Here is a 26,551-nt window from a genome sequence, read left to right on the forward strand (position 1 = left end):
GGGTGGACTTTGAGGTTTCAAAAGACACACCATTTTCAGTTCTCTCTCACTGCCATCATCTTGGCTGTCAACTATATCTGGAACCAACTGAAACCTAAGAAACTGTAGACTGGGGAGATGGCTCAGCAGTTGAGAGCACTGGCTGCTCTTCCAAAGGACCTGGGTTCAATTCCCAGCACCAACATAGCAGCTCACCACCATCAGTAACTCCAGGCCTCAGAGCTCTGATATCCTCTTCTGGGCTCCACAGGTACTTGTGGTGCAGGTATGCATGCAGGCAAAACATCCATACATATAAAACAAAAAAATAAAACAAGCAGCTGGGTTTGACTCTGAAGAATTTTCTTGACTAGATCATTTGAGGTGGGAAAATCTACATTGAATCCAGCCACATCTTCTGGTAGCAGGTTACATAAAGGGCCACGGATGAAAGAGGGCTTTGCTTTCTACCTGCTCGCCTTCAGTCTCACTAGAAAGTTTCTGTCTGCTTCCTGAGGCACTCCTTTGCTGGCATTAGAGTCTCCTTCCTCAGAATTCCAGCAGAGACTAAAGACTGGCATTCTAGCAATTCCTTGGGACTGACTCCAGCATCAGACTTGGACACCCAGTCTCATGGACTGAGCAATTGCTGGATCCCTGGCCTTTCTGTCAGGACATAGACAGTGTTGGGCTCCTTGGATCACAGCCTGTAAGCCATGCTGATAAATCACAAACAGACAGACAGACAGATGCACACATGCATGCACACATTCTGACAGTTCTGACTCTTTAGAGAACCCTAAACAGCCTCCTCCTTGCAGATCACTATGTGACCTACCAGATATTCCTGTCACAATGACCTTGCCCACCATCATGGACTCCCTCTGAAACTTTAAGTCCAAGTAAACACTTTCTTTTACAAGGTGTCTCAGTCACAGTCTTTTGTCACAGTGATAGGAAAGAAACTAACACACTGTATTGCAGATGATGCCGCATGCCTAGAAACCACACCCACTTCACAGCTGTGTGGCTGAAGACCTACTCCAAATCGTCCAAACCCCTGTGCTCCCAAAGTCCATCCCCGTGAGAGCTGCCATCCCGGGTGCTCATCTCCAGCCTACCTGAGCATGAAGAGCCACCAAGAGGGCATCAAGTTGAACCTCCAGTGTGCGGCTGCTCACGTTCACAGCTGCCTCGAGAATTTGGCCCAGGCTCTGTTCAAGACAGCAAGGAGATGGCTTCAGTCTGCCTTCTGCCTCACAAGAGGGAAGTGAGGCCCTAGGATGAGGTCCAGGAGAACACTAATACCCTTTAAGACCCAAGTGAAGAAGCTCTACCTTCACCTCCAGAATTTGGGGGGCACATTAAGAAATGTGTTTTCTGGGTCACAGGTCAGAAGCTACCTACTACAGAAGGTAGACGTTCCCAGGCTCCCATCCAGTGCATAGTAGAGAGGAAGTCATTCCCCTCATAACCCAACAGAGTCTGATCTGAGGGGTCCTGGTGTTGCTGTGCCCTCCCTCCCTATAAATACCTTAGATATCTGGAAGGTCTCAGAATGCTTCTTGTAGAGACCAAGTACTGCAGAGAGGAGCTTAGGGAGCTGTTCTTCCAGCCTCTCACTGGGAAGCAGATGACTCATGGGACCCAGAGCTGCCACCACTGCAAGCCGGAGCTGAAAGGACATTAAAAGCCTTCCTGTCTACTCACTGCCCTGAGCCCTTTGTCTAAGGCAAGCAGAGGGCTGGCAGTCACAGTGTATCTATGCGGCAACTCTGGCAAGAGGTCAGAAGTTGGCCAGTCGAACACAGTCTCAGGGCAGAGAGCGGGTGCAATAGGGACCTACAATGACCAGGCCTCAAGACCAAGCTTTAGAACAGGTCGACTCCAGTTAGATGTAGGAGCTCTCCTAAGCATCTATTATGGGCAGGGAATTTGGGCCTCCTTCTCCCCTTAGGACCACCCAGGCAAAGAGAAAGGGCAAAGGCGGAAGGAAGTCCCTGATGGGTCATAGGTGTACCTTGGCATCTCGGCTCTGCAGCCAGTGGTGGAAAAGAATGTCATAGGCGCCAAAGATGTCAGCATCAAAGGTGTCCTTCCTGACTGTGGGGTCTGGGGCTTGGTCCAGGTTGGCCAGGTATTCCAGGATGCTTTCACTGAAGTGCTGCAGAGCTGTGAACACACCACAGTGAACAACTCTTGACGGAGATCACACTGGCTTCCCAGAGGTGCCCATGAACTCTCAAAACAGTCTACATGGTGCTTAGCCTAGTACCTGGTCAGATGGTGACCCCTGATACTTAGGGTACACAGATTCCCGCCCCCCAATCTGTATCTTCCCTGAAACCTCAGAATACGGCCTTCTGTGAAAACAGGATGACTACAGTCTGTCATGACAAGGCCTCATATAGGAGAGTGTCCTAACCCTTCAAAATAGAAGAGACAGGACAGCCATGGTAGGTGAGGCTGTGGGAAGCCACAACACATCACAAGAGGGAAGTGGGGAGAAGTATATTCTCACTCTGAGCCTCTAGGAGGTGCCAAACCACAAACACCCTGATCCAATGTCCCTGAAATAACCCTGCCCCCATGTCTACCCAAGACAAAAAAGAAGGAAGCACCGTGCCCCCTCCAGGCTCTTGTTACACACACCACAAGGTCTGTCGGGCCCAGTGTGAGGGCAGAAGAAACAGGAAAGATGGATGGGCATAGGATGCTAGGACTATTACTCAGGCCTTCCTTGGCTATGCCCTAGGGTCTGAATGGGGACACAGCAGGGTAGATCAGAGGATCTGAGTCACTGCGGGCATTCCTATGAGAGGTCCAAAGATATGGCTGGGATTAGAGCCCAAGACACAGATGTAGATCTGTGTTTGAGAGAATACAGGAGCAGGGGTGGGCTGTGCTTCCCCACCTTCTGGAACCAGTCAGTCTATCAAGGGCTCACATCCTATCAAAGCTACCTTTACACAATCCAAAACCACAGGAATGATGGTGCTTAGGTAGAGTAGTAAATGGGGTATCTTGTAAATGCGTATTCTCAGATTATTAAAAAGAGCCTGGAAACTGATTCTGTTCTTACATAGCTCAGCCCATGTCAGGGACAAAACAGTAGGAGGCCCCTGCTGCCTTCCTGTAGGGAGCCATAATGCACACAGGGCTTGTCCACCGGATTCTCAGCCTACCTCCTCTCCTCACTACAGTGCACCCATGACCAACAGTGTGGTGTGGCTACTTTGTAGCAGGTGTGTGCCCCTCATGGGCCTGGGAACACTCCGTAGCTTTATGAGTTTCCCTTTCCCTCTTAGCCCTTAGAGTTCTGACTCTCAAATGTGAGCCTGGGTTTACCACACATGCTATTCCCTGAAGGGTAGGCTCAGAGTCACAGGAAGGACATGTGGCTCTAGACGCTCACGCTTTTCTGGTCGTACTTTACAGCACCCATTATTTTGGGATGACATGTTGGCATGGAGCATTTTGGATCTGCTGTAGTTTCTGGTATGAGGATTGTCGTGCTTCATGGGGAGAGATGGCTGGCAGCCATGTCTGCTACCTGCTCCACCCTATCCCCTCTCATGATCTGAATCTCAAAGGCCCTTCTGTGCCCATTCTCCTGTATATCAACACAGCCCACTTCTCTTCAGTTGAAAATTTAGCTTTGTTTCTTTCTTCCTTTCCTTCTTCCTTCCTTCCTTTCTTTCTTTCTTGGGGGGGTGGTGGTGTTTGTTTTTTGAGACAGGATTCCCAGACTGTTCTTGCTCTGTAGACCTGGCTGGCCTTGAACTCAGAGATCCGCCTGTTTCTACCATCTGAGTGCTAGGATCTAAATGCATGGCACCCCCACCCCATGCCCTGGCTTGAAATTTTAATTTCCTATATTTTTATTCAGCCTTTTTCCCCCTCATAGAACTTGCTTTTTTTCCTTCTGCCTTGTTCCTTCTTTTATCCTTTCATTCGGTTATCTCATATCCTGCAATGAATTGGTCTAAATCTTTTCTATTTTGAGCTTGCTCTATGCTAAGTGGACATACAAATGTTCCAGGCTCATGTTGAGACTTCCGCCCCACAGCCAGTGGCGCCCACAGCCAGTGCCCGGGACAGTCTTGGCTGACCCTAGGATGGTGTCTAGAGGACACAGCTGACTCATCCCCCTGTGCGGCAGAGCTTCAGCCACGGCCTCCCACCTAGTCCAATAAGAGAAATAAGCTTGAACCATCACTGATGCAGGGATAAAGCACATCTACAAACTCTTGAGACAGAACTTGAGAAGAAATGATGAGAGAAAACCACCCTCGCATCAGGACCCCTGAAGAAATGCTCACTGCTTAGCCCCCCTTTTCCTAAAGACGGGCCTTGGGGGGTTCGGTTCAGGTAGACAAAGGCCTCCCACCACTCTTCACTCTTGGCTGCTGACGTTGAGTCCAAGGGGACCTGGAGGTAGCAGGAGACATCTGACTCCTCAGCTCCTCTCAGCCCCAAGGTTCTTCCTTCAGAGCCAAAGGATATTAGTCAGTGTGGTCTTCAGAGGCAAGAATGTTTTCCCAAATAACAGGTAATCATATTTCCAGATGTAAAACCCTCACAACTTGTTAGATTTTGATTTTTAACCAGTTGCATATACTCAGGATGAAGGAAGTCCTCTCTCCTGATGCCAATGTCCTTTTCCCAGGAAGCAGCCACCAGCTGGGTCTTCTGAGTAAGTACCACAGGTTTTCCCACAGCAGAGTGTCCTCCTTTTGTACCTGTGGCCTGGCCCTCAGAGCTGGCCCTCACAACCACTGTCTCTAGTGCAGCTCCGCTGTCACTGTAGTCAGAGCCTCTTACACTGGTGTCGCCACACAGCTTTGGAGACTGACATCACTGGTCACTCACCTTGCCTTCTTCCCCCATGTCTCAGCTCGAGCTACCTTAGTGCCACATCCTTCAGGTGCTTGACTTTCCTCAGAGGTGGGACTTTGCTTCTTGCCATTTCGGGCCGCAGGCCAGGCTGGCTGCAACCCCACCTGTCTGCACCCTGTCCATCAGCTCCTCTGTGAATGGCCTCGTTAGAGCACTGCTCACCGCTTTCTGCTCCGGCAGTGCAGCCAACCTCAGCCACCCAGGCCTCAGATGCCCAGAACAGAGAGCCCAGCAGCCTGAGGATGTTCTGGTTACAGGACTACTGTATCCTCCAATAGAAACAAAGACTGCCCAGTGTGAGCGGTGCAAGCTGGAATAGCCCTAGGAGTACCCCCACCCATGGTCTCAGATCTCCACTGTTGCCACGGTGATGCTGTTACACCTTCCAGCAGAAGCCCCCCCCCCCCCCCCACCGACAGCCTCACTTCCCACGAGGCACCATGTTTAGGCCACAGAATTCCCACAGTTCCCTGTGAGCCCACAAGAGGCTGCAGACACAGGCCACAGGAGAATGGTGGGAAGACAGTGGACACATGGTCCTTCACCACCATGGGTCTGAGACACCAGGTGAATAGTCACTCTGCTAGCTGGGAACATGTAGCATAAAAGTAGAAGCAATGCTCTGAGAAACATTTTTTCCACTCCCCAAGACTATCGAGACCTCTGCAAAAACCCTGCAGGGGTTAGAGGGGCGAGTCCCTGGTCCATCAGAGAGAGACAGTAAGGGGCAGAGGCTGTATGCATGAGCGCAGGCCTCATCTCAGCCAACTGAGGACGGCCACATCCACCTCGATGGCATCTACCACAGACACATTTGTACACAGCCTCCCAACAGGGGCCCTAGTTCAGAAGGTGAAGGAGATGGGCTGTGCCCACTGTCTTACCGCAGCAGAACACCACCTTCAGCGCATCCTGCTTGGCCATGCCCAGCATGGGAATCATGGTACTCAGGATGGATGGCAGGAAGGGAACCATGTCAAATGCTGTAAGAGAGAGGCTGTCACAGGGGCTGCAGGGCCAGCCCACTTCCTGCTTACCCTCTCCTCAGGACTTGGAAGGGACCCGCAGCTTGAGATATGAGACCAGAATCCCGGGACATTCTCAGAGGCCCCCCAGAACTACTCAGGGCCATCGAGGGACCAGAATCACAATGGCACTTACCATTGAACACTGAAAGGTTGGCAAGTGTGTGCAGCACTGAGGAGTGTGGTAGCATTCCAGGCTGGAACCTGCTGAGCACCTCCTCCATCACCTGGTTGGTGAATCGCTTCCCCACAGCCACCAGGACGCTGCTTGCAGCCTGCTGCCAGTCACAGTCCAGCTCCTGTACCCAAAGAATCACCAGGTTGATCTCTCCCTGAACCTCTCAGGAGATACTCAGCCCTCAGGGGTGGCTGGACAGGGAAAAGCTGCTGTGTTCCAACACTCAGAGACGACATGGCATAGCCTGCAGGTCACCTTCCTTCCCTAGGGGCCCTGACACCTGAGGGAGAAGCCGCAGTGTGACAGGGAGGCCCTGGAAACAAAGAGGCCTGAACATGGTCCCCTACCCTCATCCTAAGGGTTCAGGTGCTTGGTTCTTTGCTTCAGGGGATACAAAGAATCAAGTGGTCTCTGCCAGTCCAACTCCAGCCAGCCCTGTTCCAGATACTGTGAGATGGAGCTGTCCTCAGCAGCCTACAAGAGGCCCTCACCTTGGTCCTAGTCATCTCGTTGGAAGCCAGGAGGATGACAGCACAGGCTGTGTCCTTGTCCAGGTCGTGGATGTGACTGCTCAGTACTGTCTCCATGGCCCTCAGGATCCTCGTACGGTATGGATGAGACAGCTGAGGAGAGAAGACCCCAGGGGATGTCCTGAGAGGGGGGATGAGTAGCCAGGTACTCTGTGCATTTGTCTCTACCAAGGCTGCACTGTGGGAGACCATGCTCTCAAAGAGAGCGCGCTGGCCGGGCCTCCAGCCTGCGGAAGCTCCTGTGTGTCTCTAGAAGGCCAAGAGCAGTCTTCTGTGTGGAGCAAGCTGCAAGCAGATGGGCTGGTGGTATTGAGTATTGCCAGCAGCATCTCCTAGAGAGCACTGCTTCCCTCCACACGTGGCCTCCAAGGCACAAGGACAAGATCCCCTTCTTGAATCATCTTTGTGGGCAGCTGGGCCCCTCCTAGGGCTATAAATGTGCCTAAAGTCAACCTGACCACCACGCCCTCCTTCAGCTATGGTCCTTCTCTGTTCACAGCCTGGGCACTACTGACCCAGGGTCCCGGGCAAACCCTTGACCAGTCCTTCCGTTATCCTCATCTTGGCAGTTCTTAAGTCACCCTAGACTCAAGAGCTGGTCACCTGTCCTGGAAGGCTGTCTGTGCCCATATAAAGGGTTATGGAGAAGGTGCTAATGAAGGCTTCCAGCTGCCCACAGGCACTGAGGCCACCTCTTCACTGACACCATGAACTATCTCACCTACAGCTCTCTACCACAGCAGGGGAGGGGCAGGCAGACATGCATGCCAGCTGGGGCCTATGTAAGACAATACAATTCAGTTAAGAAACTATATGTAGGTACATGGAGCTAGAGAGATGGCTAGTTCAGCAGTTAAGGGCATTGACTGCTCTTCCAGAAGACAAGGGTTCCCAGAACCCACATGATAGCTCATAACTGTCTATAACTTCAGCTCCAGGGGATCCAGCACCCTTTCTAGTCTCCTTGGGCACTATATACATAAGGTACATAGATAAACATGAAGGCAAAACACCTATCCATATGAAATAAAAGACATAAATAGAGGGAAAATAATTTAAAGAAGAAGAAGAGAAGGAGGAGGAGGAAAGGGAGGAAGAGGAAGAAGAAGAGAAGGAAGAGGAAGAAAAGGGAAAAGAAGAGGAAGAAGAAGAGGAGGAGGAGGAGGAAGGAGGAGGAGGAGGTCACAGATGATATCCAAGTCCCCTAGCCCAGAAGCAGATGAGACATGCTTGCTGGCTGCTGGTACCTGCTGCATAAGCTACAATCACTCCACATTCCTGAGCCCATGGTGAATGAGACATTCATTCCAGGAAGTAACCAGTATAGATCAGAAAGAGCTCCAGAGCCAAGGAACCTGTGAGTTTAAAGAAAGAGCTTCATCCTGTTTTGTTTTTCCTGGATAAGGTCTCTGCATCCTTGTGTGCTGGCCCCACAAGGGGGGTGGTGCATTCTGAGATGGTGGTTCTTGATCAGTCACAGAGGAAGACAGCCACTTCAGCTGGCTGGGTTCACATTTCTCTTTCCAGGAACATGGTGTTCCTGCAAGAGTCTCTCCATGCCAAGGGGAGGGGGAGGGGTTGCTGATGCTTTCTTTGGAAAACAGAAAATTAATATGAGCTGGTATGCTTTTATTTAATCAAAATTATTAGGAGCTAGCTAGGAGCACAGCCCTGCTGACATCTGGAGGAAACGCTTTCCAGCTTCCTCCAGGCTCTTGGTCTTAGAGGCACATTTCAAAAACCATTAACTAGTCTTGCCAGGCTTCTAATTCCTCTCACCTTCATGAAGGTACTTTGGGGAAGACCCTACCTGCCTTCTAAGGAGAATGCTTTCCTCTGCTGACCCCCTGAGGCACTCTTCCCACCAGCAGCACATCTGCAGGCCACGCTGTAGGCAGGCCATGCTGTAGGGGCCACTTCCTGCTCAGCACAGTGAACAGGCAGGGCAGCCCCAGTGGCTGTGACCCTGGACTCTACAGAAAATATCAGAGGAATCTACATTAAGAGATGGCTAGGCAGTTAGGAGCACTTGCTGCTCTTGTCCAGGCCCGGGGTCCAGTTCCCAGTTCCCACATCAGGTGGCTCATGAACACATGGAACCTAGCTCCAGTAGGACTGATGCCCTCTTCTGGCCTCTACGGGTCTTGCATGCACATGCAACACATGGACAGGCAGGCGCATACATACCTCCGTATAAATAAAGAGAAGCAGGAGGTTGGTTTGGAGGTTAAGAGCACTGGCTGCTCTTCAAGAGGACCAGAGTTCAATTCCCAGCACCGACATGGAAACTCACAACTGTCTGTAACTACAGTTCTAAGAGGTCCCAAACCCCCACTTAAGCGGACAAAACACCCATACATAAAGATTTAAAAGATTATAAAAAGATTAAGAAGCAAATTTTAAAAACATTTTTAAGAAATTTAACTTTAAAAAAATGTAAATTTAGGGCTGGAAAGATGGTTCGGTAATTAAGAGCACTGCCTGTTCTTCCAGAGGACCCAGGTTCAATTCTCAGCACCTACATGTCAGTTTACAAGTGTCTGCGACTCCACTTCCAGGGGATCCAATAACTCCCACAGATTATACATGCAAAACACCAATGTATATAAAATCCAAAAAAAATATTTTTAAAAGTCTAAAAAAATGCATGATTTCTTTGGAATTTGGTTTGAACTCTGTCCTGTGATGGTACCCACTGTGGGCAACCCATGCCTTTCTGAGTTATGCCCCTCAGTGGGTCTCTTCAAAGGTTTCTTCTCATGAGAAAGCAGGCAGTCACAGCTCTGGAAGTACAGGACAAAATGTCTCATTTCTGGATAAAATGAAAATGTCTGGTGGGCTCGTTCCCGTTTGCTCATTAAAAACAACAAAATATCAAAAACCAGAACACCTTTTATTACTCTTAAAGTATCTTCTTTTTTCTTATTTTTATTGTATGTATGTGAGTACACTGTTGCTGTCTTCAGACACACCAGGAGAGGGCATCAGATCTCATTACAGATGGTTGTGAGCCACCGTGTGGTTGCTGGGAACTGAACTCAGGACCTCTGGAAGGGCAGTTGGTGCTCTTAACCACTGAGCCATCTCTCCAGCCCTTTTATTGCTCTTGAGAGGGTTAAGCACAGAACTGACAGAGAGACTGTGTGAAGTCTTGGCCTTCCAGAGAAGGCAGGTTCTTCTCCCTACCAGCTGAAGGGGAGGGCAGAGGCTGGTATGTCACCAGATTTGGTCTAACGGTTCTCACATGTTAGAGATCACCAAGGAACATCCTCTACTTGTCCCTGATCTGAATGACTCTGCAGTGGAGCTGAACTGATGACCTAGTGACTACAGAGCTATAGGTGTGACTTTCACAGTGTGACTCACAGCTCCATCCAGGTGGGTGTGGTAGTGCCCGCCTTTAATCCCAGAATGGCAGACAGAGGCAGGCAGGTCTCCGAGTTTGAGACCCGCTTGTTCCACACAGTGAGTTCCAGGACAGCCAGAGCTAGGCAATGAGACTTTGTCTCAAAACAACAACCATCACAAAAGGATCACCTTGTCACCCCCTAAACAGTCGCATCAGCACACTCTTTAAACCAAGAACTCCAAAGGCTTTTAAAACATATTCCAAGGGTCTGGTGAGATGGCTCCGTGGTTAAGAACACTGGCTGTTTTTCCGAAGGTCCTGAGTCCAAGTCCTAGCACGCATCTATAAAGGGGTCTGAAGCCCTCTTCTGGCAGGCAGATGTATATACAGACAGAGTACTCAGACATTAAAAAAGATACATAAACATATTCCAATTTCACTCCCTTGTTGAAGGGGATATACACACAAACAAATACATATTTGGTTTTTGTCTGATCTCATGGCCCGCATTCCTAAAAGTCTTAAGATCCAACCATGTGTCCTTTTGCAAGCTCGTAATATGATTGACAGCTGAAGCCTCTACACAGCTTCCAGATGAACCTGGTCACAAAAAAGACCGAGGAAGAAAGAGTTCGACAGTGGGGACTTCCCAGCCTCCCCTGCCTCTGGGGAGGACAGAACTGAGGGTGACGGTGATAAGTAATAACCAATGATGTACCAAACACGTCCACTCAGTGAAGGGTCCGTGAGGTCCCACAAGGACAGGCTGTGCAGTGCTTTCAGGCAGTGAAGCATGTGGTGGCTCCAGAAGGTGGCACACCCAGGAAAGACAGAAGTCAGCATCCTTCCCACAGGCCTTACCCTCTGTGTCTCCATATCCTCTGTCCCAGCCTTGATGGTGAGTGCGTAAACATGAGCTACGTGTTTACTGACTTGCATGCGTCACTCTAGTAACAAACAGACTCCAGGGAGGTAGTCTGGGGAACTCCGATTTGTTCACTCCGATGGAGTGAACACACAGGCCGTGACCAGAGGTTTGAGGCTCGCACCTGGAGCTAGGTTATCTTGGGGCTGAGTCTAACAGGACCTCACAGTAAATGGTGTCAAAACGGGAATCAGAAGAGAACCAGCTGTCTCTCCACAGAGCTGCTTGCTTGCATTTGGTCACCCAGAGATAGGCCAGTAGGAGAGGCTGATAAAGAGATTGGGTGTGTGTTTCTTGCTGTCTGATGAGCTAAGTAGGGACCACAGTGATGTTTCTACTCCAGTTACTACAGTTACTACAGAATCAAACACTAATCCATGTTTTGATGTTGGGCCCCTAATGTCTTTATTCAATTTCATTTCTAGCTGTGCTCACACAGCCGCTGTTGCAGCTAGTCTGCACTCTGGGATATGATTGTGCCTGTCCTACACATGGTGTGGAGTACCCAGATACTGACAAGCAGAATCCCCTATATCAGGACGAAAATCCAGAGACTGGATACCAGACAGGAAGTGGTGTAAGCTGAAAATGGCGGCAAGGAGAGCAAAAAGAAAAAACTTCAACTACTATGTGAAAACAATAACTTCACTACTTTTCCTCTCCTCTCTGCCTCTGTAGCCTAACTACTTCAGGAAGCCATCCTGATGCAAGACACCAGACATGTCTAAAACGATGAGGCCCAGCACCAGAAAGCAATAGAGCCATAGCCTGGTGCCCCCTGCACTGGGTCCTGGAGTGTGACAGTTAATACAGTAACACAGGTAAGCACCTGACTGGCATATTCAAGTGCCAGGTGCTATCCCCAAACCTACACATAGTAGGTCTAGTAGCATATGCCGATGATTCCAGTACTTGGAAGAAGAAAACAGGACCAGAAGTCTGAATCATCTAAGTTCAAGGCTATGTATGAAATGCTATTAAGGAAAAGGAGGAAGAGAAGCAGAAAAGAAAAAAGAAAAAGAAGAAAACAACCAACCAGACTGCGGTTAACCATAAGGTCCCATGTGTATCACAAAATAGCCACTGGCAGAACTTTCCTCTGATGCCCAGTTTGGACTCAGCGGGCTCTGAAAAGGCGCATGCTACAGCCAGGCAAGATGGCACCCTCTGTGCCCCTTCTCATGGCTGCTGACCCTCTGCCGAAGTTCTACATCTTACAGCTCGAAACACTGAATCTGACTGGCTGAGAGCTGAGCTAACTTCGGGCACCATAGTTTTCCTGTGGATCTGTGTTGCTCAACATAATGACCACAGCAGAGCCACAGGATTTTAGTCAAGTTGGGGGGGGAATGCATGCTGCACAGGGAAATGCCACACAGGGGAGATGTGTACATAGATACTGTGACAAAGAAACACAGCACAGAACTGCTCCTGGAACAGGCCTCTTAGAATAGCATGCAGGAGCTAGTGTGATAGGCAGGAATAGGTCTCATCCCATAGCATCGGCACGAGAGCTCCCAATTCAACAGAGAGCCACTGTAGCCATGCCATGAAGTAGCAGGTTTTTACCTTTGGGTTCTTAAACTCAGTGAAAAACAGTAAGTATGAAAGGCAGAAAAGAGATAAAATTCATAATACAGGAAAGGAGGAACACAGCAGCCACGTTAGTTACCCTTCAGCACACCGACAGCCTTTCTCTCTTGCCTGACAACCAAACTCTGAAACTTTAGTCACACAGAGAAGGGCCCGAGGCAGTGCAGTATGGTATGCTTGTCTCTTAGAGAATGAAACGCCAGGTATAGTTGAAACCCAAAGAGGAGCTGCAGAGGACACTCAAACCATGCCAAACAAGGCAGCTCTTAGACCACGGAGCAATCAGAGTTCTACCCAGCCTCCTGACAGCAGAGAAGGCTGGCACAGCAGAATTAGTGGGTATGTTCATGGAACTGAGCTGTTTCCCTGTGAGATAGCTGGCGTGTGAGAGAAGAAACCCCAGAGAACGGCAGCTTGTACCTGTGGCCTTGACCATTCAAGAAGCTTTTAGACTGCTGGGTGTGGCAGCCTCCCAGCCCATGGGAGGCAGAGGCAGGTGGACCTCTGTGAGTTCAACCATGTCCATGGGGCTGAAGAGATGGCTCAGCAAAAACATGCTTGTTGTACAAGCCTGACAACCCGAATTCAATCTCCAGGACTCACGACACGTGGGTCACAACTGCTTCTAACACTCAGCTCTAGATGACTCAACATCCCTCCCGGACTCCATGGGTATCCTCTGACACACAGAAAAAAAACGCGTAAACAAAAATAAAATAAACCTTTTGGAAAAATAGAAAGTGAGTTGGGAATAGTGCACGACTTTAATCCCAGCACTTGGGAGGCAGTGGCTGGTGGATCTCTGTGACCCAAGGCCAGTCTGGTCTACAAAGAGAGTTCCGGAACAGCCAAGGCTGTTACACAGCAAAACCCTGCCTCAAAACCAAACCAAACCAAACAAAACAAAAAGGAAAGAGAACCAACTCCATAAATCTGTTCAATGGCCTCTGTATGCACGTGTGACCCCGACATATACTCTACAATAATAAACAAAGAGCCAGGAATAGTGGCACACAGCTATAACCCCGCCACTCTGAAGGTTAAGGAGCAAAGGTCACAAGGTCATGGACCACATGCACAATGGAGTTAGACTCTGTTTTTCAAAACAAAACAAGAGAAAGCTCATGAGTTAAAAGCAGTCTGGAGCTAACAACTTGACATCTTACAACATCAAACAGAATGTTAAGCTTCTTATTCTGTCATATGAGCCATTCCTTCCCGCAGACTGGATGTTCTGGGGCAGCTCTCTGGAAGGGGATGGAGTGTGGGCTGGCAGCCTGCAAACCTGGAGCAGCTTCCCAGGCCAAGGGAGGATCTGGACTCTCAAGAGCCCTTACCAGGCTCCCCTAGACACTACTCCCTCAGGCAAGGGAGCCACATTATCTCCATTCAATGTGTGAAAGAGCCAACAGCTTCTGCTCATGAATGCTGTCCACTGAAGTGACAGACAGTACCCTCTTAGTGGGACTGCCAGTTCATAGGGCACAACCATTCCTCATATGGTAGAGACCCAGTTAGCATCATCCTTACACACTGCCTTAAAGACAATCTACAGGGCACTTTCTGCTGACAGTCTGGCTCATCACCCAGCCTACAGATGAGGATGTTCCTTGGTGACCTCACCATCACCAAGGGAAGAGGTACCTTGTCATGCTGCCGTAGGTATTCCTCACAGGCATGGAGTGTCTCGTCTGGCTGTGCCTCTCCAAGGGAACATAGTGCACTGCAGACCTGCTCCTGTACCATAGGGTCCTTGTCAGTGATGGAGTCCAGCAGGGTGAAGGACAACTCTGCAGTGACAAAGTCCAGTGTGTTCAGGTCCAAGCACACCATAGCTGCCTTCCCTGTGACTGCCACCAACTTCTGGGCTCACACACTTAGCACACAGGAGATGGCACATCCAAGCCCAACATCTCCAGGCCAGTAGGCATGTCCACTTGCCTAATGGGCACTGCTGACCTGAAGCTGTTCTCTCTCATCACATTCCCTGACTGTACCCTACTGTGCTTCTCACGCTGTGGGGTCAGGGACATCCAGTGGGCCGAATGACACAGGCTCAGACTCTGGTTATCACAGAGAAGCTATGGGCCTGGAGGAGGCCTCAAAGCTACTCCACCTATCCTAAGGCCTGGACTGCTGCAAGGCCACCACCTTATTCAAGTTACCCACAAACCCACAGTACTCCACAAACGACCTGCGGATCCTTCAAGATACTTCAAGAAAGTTCCTTAAGGGCTGGAGAGATAGCTCTGCGGCTAAGAGGACTGACTGCTCTCCCAGAGGTCTAGAGTTCAATTTTCTAGCAACCACATGATGACTAACAACCATCTGTAATGGGATCTAACGCCCCCTTCTGGCATGAAGGTGTACATGCAGATAGAGCATTCATGTACATTAAATAAATAAAATCTTAAAAATTTGAGGTCCTGGGACACAGAACATACTCAAGTCCTACACATAGGAGGGTGGCACTGGGTAGAAGGGTGCAGACAATGGTAATAAACAGTCAGTGGAGCCCAAGGGTCTGTCCCATTGGACTCTGCCTATTGAAGCCCACTATATATCAAGCAGCCAACAAATGAGTCATAAAGGCAAGACAGGCAAAGCAGAGACAAGATGAGACTGGGCCTCTGCTCCACAGACACCAGGCCTAACAGACACTGCTATACCTGGATATCGGGAGGTTATCTGGAAGCACTTGCAGTAACATGAGAACAGACAGCCACCAGAGCAGAATCTGTCTCCCCTTAGACTAGAGACCCTCCTCCTGAGTAAGAAGGACTTTTTAAAACAGTTCTCCATTTCCAAGTTTCAACAGCTGAATAAATAGGTTGATCCAATTAATAAGATCTGATTGCATCTAAGGCCAAGTCTGACCTGATAAACCGTCTCAGCCACTCTCTCCACTGCAAGCTAATGGGAGCAGGCACACTCTCAAGCCACCATGAACACAGAGAACCTGACCTCCAGGGTCAACAAGAATCTAGACACCACATTCTCTCACTCTAACACCTCCAACTTCCTGCCTTTGCTGGGAAGGCAACGGGACTCCACTGCAATGAGAGCAGGTGGGCAGGAGGGCAGGGGGGCAGGAGGACAGGTGGGTAGGAGAGCAGGGGGGCAGGTGGGCAGGAGGGCAGGGGGGTAGGGGGGCAGGGGGGCAGGTGGGCAGGTGGGCAGGAGAGCAGGGGGGCAGGTGGGCAGGGGGGCAGGTGGGTAGGAGGACAAGTGGGCAGGAGAGCAGGGGGGCAGGGGGGCAGGGGGGCAGGAGGGCAGGGGGGCAGGAGGGCAGGGGGGCAGGAGGCTCCTCTCAAATGCACTCACTCTTGATGTACGGCCTGGTCATTTCTGAGGTCTTGGCTTCCACCTGTCCCGTGTAAGCATGGGTAGCTTCCTCCCCGACCTAGAATAATGGGAACACAGGATTTTATTCATCATCTTCCCCATTCCTAAGCTCAGGAAGAGCTGCTGCTTATGTACAAAACACACAATTTAGATTAATTTGTCCTAGGGAGGATCTCTAACACAGCTGGCCAATTCACTCAGGAAATGAAGGAAGTTCCATGACTCCCAGGAGCCCTCCAGCTCTCCTACACAACCAAGCTGCCAGCCCCCATCAGTGGAGCGGTGGCACATGGTGTGTTAAGGCACAGTCCTGGCAAGCATGGCCACTCTCTCAGCTACAGCGACTTCCTCTCGCCCTAAGGTGAGAAGTGGGTACTACAGCTCACAGTGTGGTCACAAAGAGTAAAGTCCCTCAAATAACCAAGCCCTGTTCCCCCTCACTGTGTGGTCTCATGTTCATGCCTTTAATCCCAGCACCTCAGAGGCAGGGGCAGGTAGATCTTCCTGAGTCTGAGGCCAGCCTGGTCTACAGAGTGAATTCCAAAACAGCCAAGAAAGATACTTTGTCTACATACACACACACACACACACACACACACACACACACAGAGAGAGAGAGAGAGAGAGAGAGAGAGAGAGGAGAGGGAGAATAATGCTAAAAATAATGTTTAAAAATGACACAGGGAGCTAGTTACCTCAGCAGTTTAGAGTCCTTGCTGCTTTTGCAGAGGACCAAGTTCTGTTCTCCAAACCTAGTTTATAGCTTCCTGTAAACCGAAGCTCCAGGGGCTGGAGAGATGGTTCAATGCTAAGAGCACTGACTGCTCTTCCAGAGGTCCTGAGTTCAATTCCCAGCAACCACATGGTGGCTCACAACCAATGTGGTCTGATGCCCTGTTCTGGTGTGTCTGAAGACAGGTATTGTGTGTGTGTGTGTGTGTGTGCGCGTGCGTGTGTGTGTGTAACACGTATGTGGCCAAATCACAGCCACATATACATAAATAAGAATAAAATAACAAGAGACCGGAGAGATGATACAGTGCTTAAGAGCACTCACTACAGAGAACCCAGGTTTAGTCCCCAGTGCCCATATACACAAAGAATAAAATAAAAAATATTAAAAAGACAAAAAGGACCGAGAGGCTGGAAAGATGGTCCAGGAGTAAGAGCCTGCTGCTCTTCCAGAGCACTAGCATTTGGTACCAAGCACACCTTAGGTAGCTCACTGCTGCCTGGAACTCCAGCTCCAGGGAATCAAATACCCTTCTTCCAATCCTCACAGGCATTTGCACACAAGTGCACATAAGTTAAAATAAAATACACATATGTGCATATACATAAACGCAAATAAAATATAACTTAGAAAGCTGAGATTTAAAAACAGGATAAAACCAACCCACCAGAAACTCCCAGATGGCAGAGAGGATGGAAGGCAGGCAGAGGGCACTGCCTTGAGAAAGGCAGCATTAGCACAGCGTCACCACCGTCTCCCAGGAGAGCACCTGAAAAGAACATAGACAGGAAATAAACACACACAATAAACACACATGCTCCATCTGTGCCCCAGCAAAGAGAAAGCAAATGGTCCCAAGACACAAGATGGCTGAGATGGCATCAACTATCGGGCAGTGTGAGATACACAGGGTTTAACCGATGTGACCCTCAAGCTCTGACCTCCCAGGTCTGCACTAAGCCTACAAGGTACAGGCGTCAGAGAAGAGGAGCCAATTTACCCTCCTGATCAAAACAACCAAAGACCTGGATAAAACGTAAAACTCTGTGTTGGTTGTGGTGCACGTCTTTAATCCTAGCATTCAGGAGGCAGGGGCAGATGGTGTGAGTTCGAGGCCAGAGGCCAGCCTGATCTACACAGAGAGTTCTAGGTCAGCCAACTGCCTCGGGGGGGGGGGGGGGGTAACAGACCTAGAGGTGGTGAGAATTACCTCAATCTGTCAGAAAGAAACCTGGTCATATGTGTCTTTAAACACAGAAAATGTTTCCCAGCAGGGTCAGAAAAACAAAACAACAACCAGGAAGACACAAGAAGAAATGCAAACACAAGAAATGCAAACCTTGAGAAAGGCTTAGTCCACCACCGCTAGCTCTGATAATGGAGGAAGGAGGTTCCAAGACAAGGAATGTTCTCCTGTTGGGGAACCTTTTTGTGCATGGTGTAAAGGTTGTCTTTGCTGATTTCTGTACTGGCAGAGAGTTGAGTACTGTTTACGGATCATCACCAGCCTCACCTTCTGACTGGTTTAATAAAGACATGGCTGCCAATGGCTGAGGCAGGAGAGGAAAGGCGGGACTTCTGAGCAGAGATGAGCTCTGTGGGAAGTCTCAGGCGCTGGAAGATTTGTGCAGCATGAGGAGGAGGAGGTTGGGAGCGAGAGAGAGGTAACAAGCCAGGGAGACCTGGGCTAAAAGAAATGGGCTAATAAGTTAGAGCTAGCTGGGAAGTAACCTTGCTATAATGCCTCAACTTATTATTAATGCTATAATAAGTCTCTGTGTCATTTGGGAGCTGGCGAGTCCGAGGCAGTCTTGCAATAGCCTCAGCTTAGTCAGAAGAAAATGGGTGTGTTACTTTGCTTTCCATTACTATAATGAAATACTGACCAAAATCACTTGGAGAGGAAAGGGTTTGTTTGGCTTAGACATCCTGATCACAGTCAGGACAGAAATACAAGGTGGGAACCCAGGACAGGAACTGAGGTAGAAGCCCTAGAGAAACGCTACTTACCGATTTGCTCAGCTGCTTCCCCAGATCACTTGCCCAGAGGTGGTGCTGGGCCCATACCCTTGCCCACAGCCCAGCCCGGTAGGGGCATTTTCTCAATTGAAGTTATCTCATCCCAGATCACTCTAACTGGTACCAAGATGACAAAAAAAAAAAAAAAAAAAAAAAAAAAAAAAAACTAGCACGCGGGAACATTGGTCCTATAGATGCAAAGTGCCCATTCTGCCAACAACTTAAGAACAGGAAAGGGACCATCTCCACAGCCTTTAGTGGAGTATACGCCCCTATTTCTAGACTTATGACCCAAAGGACTTTATCACAATAACTCTGTTACTGCAGCCTTAGAAAACTAGGCAGGAGAGATGCCTCAGCAATTTAGAGTTCAAACTGATCTTGCAGAAGGCCTGAGTTTGTTTCCCACAGTAGGCAGGTCATAATTGCTTGTAATTTCATCCAGGGTCATCTGACACCTACAGCCTCCTCAAGCACTTATGGGCATATACCTACACACAGACACCATATATCTACATCTATACCTGTACCTGTGTGTGTGTGTGTGTGTGTGTGTGTGTGTGTGTGTGTATAAGATATTTTTAGAAAGAAAGAAAACAAACCTAATCCAAGTGCTATATGTACAAGAAACTACCAAGTACTATATGTACAAGAAACTACCCAAGTCCACGGAAGGAGCCACCCACCCAAAAGGGCAAACAGAGGCATCTGAAGCATATGCAAGACAGGAACAGCGTCTGTTCAAGGATGGAATGACAAATGTCATAACTCATAGACACAAGGTAGACTTCTCCCAGGAGTTTTGCTCTGGTAATAAGTTAGTTCTGGGCTTCCACGACGATTCAAAAGATAAAGGCACTTACTATGCAAGCCAGATGACCCAGAACCTGTGCTGGAAGAAGAGAGTCTACTCCCCCAAACTGTCCTCTGACCTCCACACGCACGAGGCAGTCACTTGCCTGTTTCACACACAAGCATCACACACACTCGCATACTGATAGTAATAAATAAGTTAGTCCTAGCTGATGTGCTGCCCAGGTCTCACCTGAGCAGATGAAAAGCTTTCAAATTGTGTCCAAGTAGCCTGTCAGGGCGGCTCACAGCCATCTGTACTGGGATCCGATTGCTCTTCTGCTGCTTCTGAAGACAGCGACAGTGTTACTCATAAAAATTTTAAAAACAGTAAAATGTTGAGCAAAGCTTGAACATGCTCAAAGCCGTGGGTCTGACCCTGAACAGTGCATAAACCAGGTGGGGTGGAGCACTTGCAATCCCAGCTGAGCAGGAGTTAGAGTCAGAGACCAAGAGCTTGGAACCAACCCAGGCCATACATTGAGTCTCAAGCCAGTCTGGTCTATGAAACCCTGTCTTAAAAAAAAAAGATAATCCTAGCACTTGGGAAATAAAGGAGGAGAATCAGGAGTTGAAGGTCATCCTTAGCTACACAGCAAATATAAGGCTAGTCTAGATGATGTAAGATTGTTCTCAAAAAAAGGAGCAAGGAGATTTCTTTGGAAGAAGAAAACAGCCCTCAGGCCTCCCTGTGTGCCCCCCAGAGCACTTTCCTCCTCTTCTTCCTCCTCTCTTCTTTTTAAAGATTTTTTAAAAATTTTTATTGTGAGTACACTGTTTCTGTCCTCAGACACACCAGAAGAGGGCATCAGATCCCATTACAGATGGTTGAAAGCCACCATGTGGTTGCTGGGAACTGAACTCAGGACCTCTAGAAGAGTAGTCAGTGCTCTTAACCACTGAGCCATCTCTCCAGCCTCCTTTCCTCTTCTTACCAGCACGTCTGATGTGATGGACCAGTCTAGCCGCGTCACCTCATTAGGAGATCAGCCCTGCCACTGAGAGCCTAGACACAGGCCTGTACTACCACCAGTCTATCCAGAAGGTCATCAACGCGCTACAGACAGACCAGCTAGAGACAGAGCTGCAGGCTTGCAACACCAAAAGGCTTCAATAGCAGGAGCTAAGCTGAGAGCTGGACTTCATTAGCCAACATGTCTGCATCCAAGCTGGAGTGACAGGAGATACTGTGATTACAGATGCTGCTCAAAGGCAAGAAGGATGGGAAGTCTAATCCACAATCTCCTTAAGCAGCGTGAATATCTGGTCCCTCAGAACCAACACTCGTTCGAGGCCCAGGACCTAGAGCTGTTGATCCTCACACAGCATAACACAACACAACATGGAGAGTTCAAATGTTACAAAACGGTCAAGAAGCATGACAGACGCCACTACCTAGAGTCACTGGAAAAGGAACAGCAAGACGAAGCCAAAAGGAAATGACAGCAGTGCACAGTAGAACAAAACCAGTGCCATGGCAGCCAAGCCTATCCCAGCTAGCTCTCTGTGCTTCTTGCTTCCAGTTCAAGATGTGAGCCTTCAGCACTCCTGCCACAGTGGCCTCAGCTCCATCATTAACTCTAAGTCTCTGGAACCACAGGTCCAGATGAACCCTCTCTTCTATACGTTGCCTTAGTCACGATGTGTTATCACAGTGATGGAAAAGTAATGGATGTAACAGTGAATTTCTAACTAGCCAGGTGGCTAACACTACTGATAAAGCCCTGTGGTCAAGGAAGAGGAGAAAGGAGGAAGAAGGGGGCAGGGAAGGAAGGGCCTATCGGAAACATCAACTTCACTGAAAGGTGAGAAAAAATGAGTTCAGACTACACCACCTCTGTCCAAGGGCATGTTGAAAAGTCAGGTTGGCATAGTTAAAGGCAAGGAAAGAAACAGCACAAGACATTTAGATTAAGAAGTAGCTGGGTGTGGCTGTGCACTATGGGAAGCAGAGGCAGGTAGATCTCTGTGAGCTTGAGATGGTCAACCTGGTCTACAGTGGGAGTTCTGGGCCAGCTGGGGCTACACAGTGAGACCCTGCCTGAAAACAAAACAAAAATAACAAAAAAAGTAGCAAAATTAAAAATTGTGTTGGTAGGGGATACATTTTCTTTAAAAGAATCCTACATAACCTACAGGTAGAAGTTGAATTGATTGCTCACAGAGGTCACAGAGTATAGAGACATCACACAGTGTCACTCTATAAACTAACAACAGTTGAAATAGTTAGACCGTTTGTTGGAGAGCCTAACAAAACTATGTGACATCTTTAGGGATATGTGACAAAATATGTGCTTGGGGACACACTAAAACTATTAATCGCTACTAAAATATACTGCCCCAAATACTGAGACTTCTCTAAGAGATCTGTATATGTATTTCTATTATATTCACTTCCTAATGTTACCTGAGCCCACCTCATGTCCTGGGCATTAGGCTGGTGGCTTTGGTTCCGAGCCAAGTTCCAGTGTGTCCAAACAGTACCATCCTGACATTTCCACTCAGGAAATGTTCCCACCGCCCTTTGCTCACAGAGGACGAATTAGGTCAGCACTAAGTATGAATGCTCCGTGTGCCTTCCCCAGTGAGCAGGGTCAAGGCTGTGATTTGTATCTTAGTGTACACACCAATTTAAAATGGCTCAGCAGTGAAGGGCACGTGCTCTTCAGAGGACTGGGGTCAGATCCTCAGCATCCACATGGTGGCTCACAACCATCTGCTCCAACTCCCAGGGATCTGATGCCCTTTCTGAAACTCCACAGGCACCAGGCACCCACATGGTACATATATACTGTGGACATTTGTACATGAAGGATAAAATAAATTTAAACATTTTAACTGTTCCTGAAGGAATAGGTCAGAAATCCTCTGGTAAGCTTCAACTTTTCTTAATGTGTAATACTCATATTGGAGTATACTGGAGGAAATGGTCCACAGTTTACAGAAAGATCAACATTCAATAGCAGCTGATTACAATTTGAAAACTATACCAAGGGCTGGAGAGATGGCTCAGCGGTTAAGAGCACTGACTGTTCTTCCAAAGGTCCTGAGTTCAAATCCCTGCAACCATATGGTGACTCACAACCATCTATAACAGGATCCGATGCCCTCTTCTTGTGTGTCTGAAGACAGCAACAGTGTATTCACATAAAATAAATAAATAAATCTTTAAAAACAAAACAAAACAAAATTTAGAAAAAAGAAAACTATACCAAAAGGTGGATTTTCTCTGAATGAACTGTATCAAAGTCTATACAGTATACAGCAGGCCAAGCCTGGTGACACAGAACAGTAATCTCAGTACATGGGAGGTAGAAGTGAGGTTCAAGAGTTCAAGATCACTTTCAGCTACACAACAAGCTTGAGGGCAACCTGTTTTAGGAGATGGTCTACACAAAGGCACAGGTCTAAGGGGACAGCTTTATGGTAAAGTGAATGGTAAATGACACTGCTGTCTGGTATGCGCAAGACCCTGGGTTTGATTCTCAGCACCAGAAAAAGTTAGCAATCCTAACAGCAAATAAAGGAAACCAAAGCAAACAAAAACAGGAGGAAAGGACAAAAGGAAGGAGTGGGAAGCAGGAAGTGCTCAGTGGTTAGGAGCGCTTGCTGTTCTTCCTGAAGGCCCGAGTTCAGTTCCCAGCACCCCCTCCTTATGTAGCTCCAGCTCTAGAGGATCTTGAGCCTTTCGCAGAACACCTAAAATGTGTACATGCACACAGACACACACAAATACACACAAAAACGAGAATAAAATAAATCTTAAAAAAACAAAGAACAAAAATTATTCAAGACCAAAGTAGGACCTGAATCAGAAAGGACTCATGACTTCTCTTACTTCAAAGTAGGTCCTTTACAGAGTTAAAAGTTACAGTGTGGTGGTGGCCGCTGCACACACCTTCCATCCCAGCACTTGGGAGACAGGGGCAGGTGGATCTCTGTGAGTTCGAGGCCACTCTGGACATCCAAAGCTACACAAGAAACCCTGTCTTGAAGAGCCAAATTAATTAACTAATGGTCTTCTGATTTGGGGTGGGGCAGAAGTACAATGAGCCACCCCTCCAACCTTTTAGAATGGCAATAATCAGGGGGAGACGAGTAGACCAATGATAGAATACCTGCCTCGTGTGCACAGGGTGCTTAGTCTGTGGCATCGAACCGAAACTAACAGCAACAACAACAAGACTAGAATAGCCATTTTAGAAGACAGTGATTAAGGCTGGAAAGATGGCTCAGCTGTCCACAGCCCTAAATGATCTTGGAGAAGACCCAAGTCCAGTTCCCAGAACCCCCAGGACAGTTCATAACCACTTGTAACTCCAGTTCTAGCGAATGCTATGCCCTCTTCCCACAGATCCTGCACATATACAGCATACATGCATATACACACACACAGAAGGGTCTCTGCATACATGCATATACTCACATACGCACACAGAAGGGTCTCTGTAGCTCTTGGAAGCACTTGGCTGCTGAATATCCTACAGATGGTGCTTTCTTCCCTGACCTGCAGGGTCCCCCTTGCTTCAGGGGTAAGCCCAGTTCCACATGGCTTATTTGAGAAGTCATATTCTTAGTGAATGCTGAGCAGTGGTGACTCCTGACTCTGGGACATTATCTCAGGTTCTTGCTGGGTATTCTAGAAGTTGACCCTTCTCTGGCTCAGTTCCTCCCAGGTAAGGGATTCTGTGACTGCCTATACCCGGACCCGCCTCTGCCTCCCAAGTGATGGATTAAAGACACTCATCACTTTATATTCTTTTTAAATATTAATATCTATTATTTACTAATATGTAGTTTCCCAAAGTGAATCAAGCTGCTGTGTTCCCTGTCACTGGCAAGGATGTCTTTTGACTCAAGACAACTCAGCTCAATGAAAAGCCATCAGGAGGCCTGGAGTTGCTCAACACACCCGTCTGCTTCTCACCTGGGCCTCTGTCAACCCTAGCAAAGAAAATTAAGCACAAACATCTACTACCCTTCACACAGATGACTGTGAACTGGGGCAAGCACAGGTCCTACAGGCCCCACCTCTGGCCTCTGGTGTCCCTCAACAGTCAGCTCTGAGGGAGGGAGCTATGACAAGGCATAGGTTTGAGTAAGATAGTTGCCTGTTTCAAGTTAACAAAAGTGGCTAGTTCTCAGCCATCCGACTTTGACGTTAGAGACCAGAAAGACATTTTTCATCCGAGACACACATCTCAGCCTAAGGCCTGCTGGCAGAAGCATCACCTGAGTTCGCAGGTGCCGAGACTGCACAGCCAACCAAATCATAAACACATGCTCCAAGGAAATCCCACAACCAGTGATTTGCGTAGGATCTCAGCTCTCATGCCCCATCAACCCTGTGTCTGATGGGGCTCTCCATCTAGATGATCATGGCCAATCAAGACCAACAGAGCACCTAAGATTTAACCCTTCACCTTTACCGCTGCCCTCCCCAATCTATTTCCTGAATTTTTCACCATTTAATTAACTAGGTCGCAGGCTGTTCCTCCATTTCGTCTTCTTTTCTACTACCATCCCTTTCCAAAGTGTTTCCTGCCTCCAACCAAGACTAGCCCCTCAAAGTTGGCCTCTGTCTCAACACCACCATCAGCTCACAGCCCCAGGTCTCCAGATGCAGTCCTCTGTCCTCTATCCCCACAGGTCCTTATGCTTACTCACTGCTCTTGAATTTACGACTCCATCCATTACCTACCCTGCCTGAGCTCTGTACAAGGTAGAGAAGAGTACTCCTGCAGAACTACACTGACTTGGCTGGAGAATCGGAACCCCAAACCTGGAGTGCCAGCCCCGGCTCAACCTCACCTAGTTCTCACCTTGCTTGAATTCTATACTCCGAGTTTTATGGCCTTCTCCCTGGGGCCAGCAGTCCTCGTGACTCTGGACAAATCACTTTCCTGCTCTACACCACCTCCTTTAATCGGCAAAGAGAGCACAGAAAGACTAGGGGCTACGGCGCGCACTGGCTTTGCAAGTCTCTGAATTAAGGCTCAGTTTTAAGAAAAAGAAACGCCAATGGCCCAGTTGTGGAGCTCAAAGACCTGAACACGTAGCCCTTAACCAGCAGAGGACCAGGGTCTGGAGTCACCGAGTTCCCGGAAGGGACTAGGACATGAACCACGCGACCCACCAGACAGCAGGGACAAGGTCCGGGGACCACGCGCCGATGTCTCACAAGTCGGAATTGAATCGCAAGCTCCGAGATCTCTTCCAGGTGTAATACGTGAAGCCGGGCCCGCTGGGCACACCTGAGATCTCCTGGCACCGGCCCGCTGACCTTGGGGAGGCGCCCTTTGACACAGCTTCTGTTGCTGCTGGCAGATGGGAAGGCCCCTAGGCTCTCCTGTCCAAGTTCCCCAAAGGGTGCCGAGTCCCCCGCCCCGCCACCAAAGATGAGCCTTAACAAGCCGTTTACCTGAGGAGCCACCGCTGCTACAGCCTGGGCGCCGCCCTCTAAGCCCCAAGCGTCCCTGAGTGGGCGGAGCAGCGCTCCAAGCCCATCCCCGCAGCCCTCTGGCCAACTGCGGCCTGGCGCGCGGCAATTTGGCCCCGCCTCCACGCGATCTCCACACTCATTGGTCAAAATTCTGTCCTTCACGTTAACTCCGCCCCCACGCTCCACTCCCTACACAGCCTAGGTACGCCGACTCCTTCCTGTGCTTGGCCGGGTACCCCAGCGGTCCGGTGACCATTTCACAAGACAAATGTGAGTACTGCTACTGCGCCAGACGTCGTCTGCGCAAGCGCAGTTCTCGAGAGCGTATTCGGGTTCGGCTTCCAACTGCAGAAAACTCCGCTAGGCGGGAGCGGTGGCGGACGCTTTTAACCCACTGAAGAGGATGAGGCAGATGGACCCCTATGAATTCGAGGCCATCCTGGTCTACATAGTGAGTTCTAGGACAGCCTGGGCTACAAAGTGAGACCCTGTCTCGGGGTTGGAGGAACAACACAAAAACAGCCCCAGCACACCTTATGCAGTAGTCACGGACACACACATGTTCTACATTGGTCACACACTAAACGCCTAAAACACACCCAAAGCCCCTAATTTGTGAACCCCTAAATATACACATAGCCATGCCCATCAGAGGTACATGTCCAGCCTATCAACAAGACAT

At 48.9% G+C, this 26,551-nt stretch overlaps 1 protein-coding gene across 4 annotated transcripts in view; it reads right to left on the minus strand.

Annotated features, from left to right (window-relative positions):
• The window catches only part of MROH1 (maestro heat like repeat family member 1), a 65,827-nt gene extending 39,929 nt beyond the window's left edge, over positions 1-25,898 (minus strand). For all 4 annotated transcript variants that reach the window (XM_080939540.1, XM_080939538.1, XM_080939539.1 and 1 more), the window contains exons 1-10: positions 25,849-25,898; positions 17,224-17,325; positions 15,803-15,881; positions 14,123-14,268; positions 6,573-6,704; positions 6,040-6,202; positions 5,763-5,861; positions 2,000-2,151; positions 1,514-1,654; positions 1,101-1,193 (exon numbers count right to left, since the gene is read on the minus strand). In XM_080939540.1, the coding sequence (XP_080795666.1) occupies positions 1,101-1,193; positions 1,514-1,654; positions 2,000-2,151; positions 5,763-5,861; positions 6,040-6,202; positions 6,573-6,704; positions 14,123-14,268; positions 15,803-15,824 (948 nt within the window). In that variant the 5' untranslated portion in view covers positions 15,825-15,881; positions 17,224-17,325; positions 25,849-25,898. The remainder of the gene's footprint in view (positions 1-1,100; positions 1,194-1,513; positions 1,655-1,999; positions 2,152-5,762; positions 5,862-6,039; positions 6,203-6,572; positions 6,705-14,122; positions 14,269-15,802; positions 15,882-17,223; positions 17,326-25,848) is intronic.
• Positions 25,899-26,551: the final 653 nt, after the last annotated feature.

Source organism: Micromys minutus, assembly GCF_963924665.1.
Source record: "Micromys minutus genome assembly, chromosome: 27".
NCBI lineage: Eukaryota > Metazoa > Chordata > Mammalia > Rodentia > Muridae > Micromys > Micromys minutus.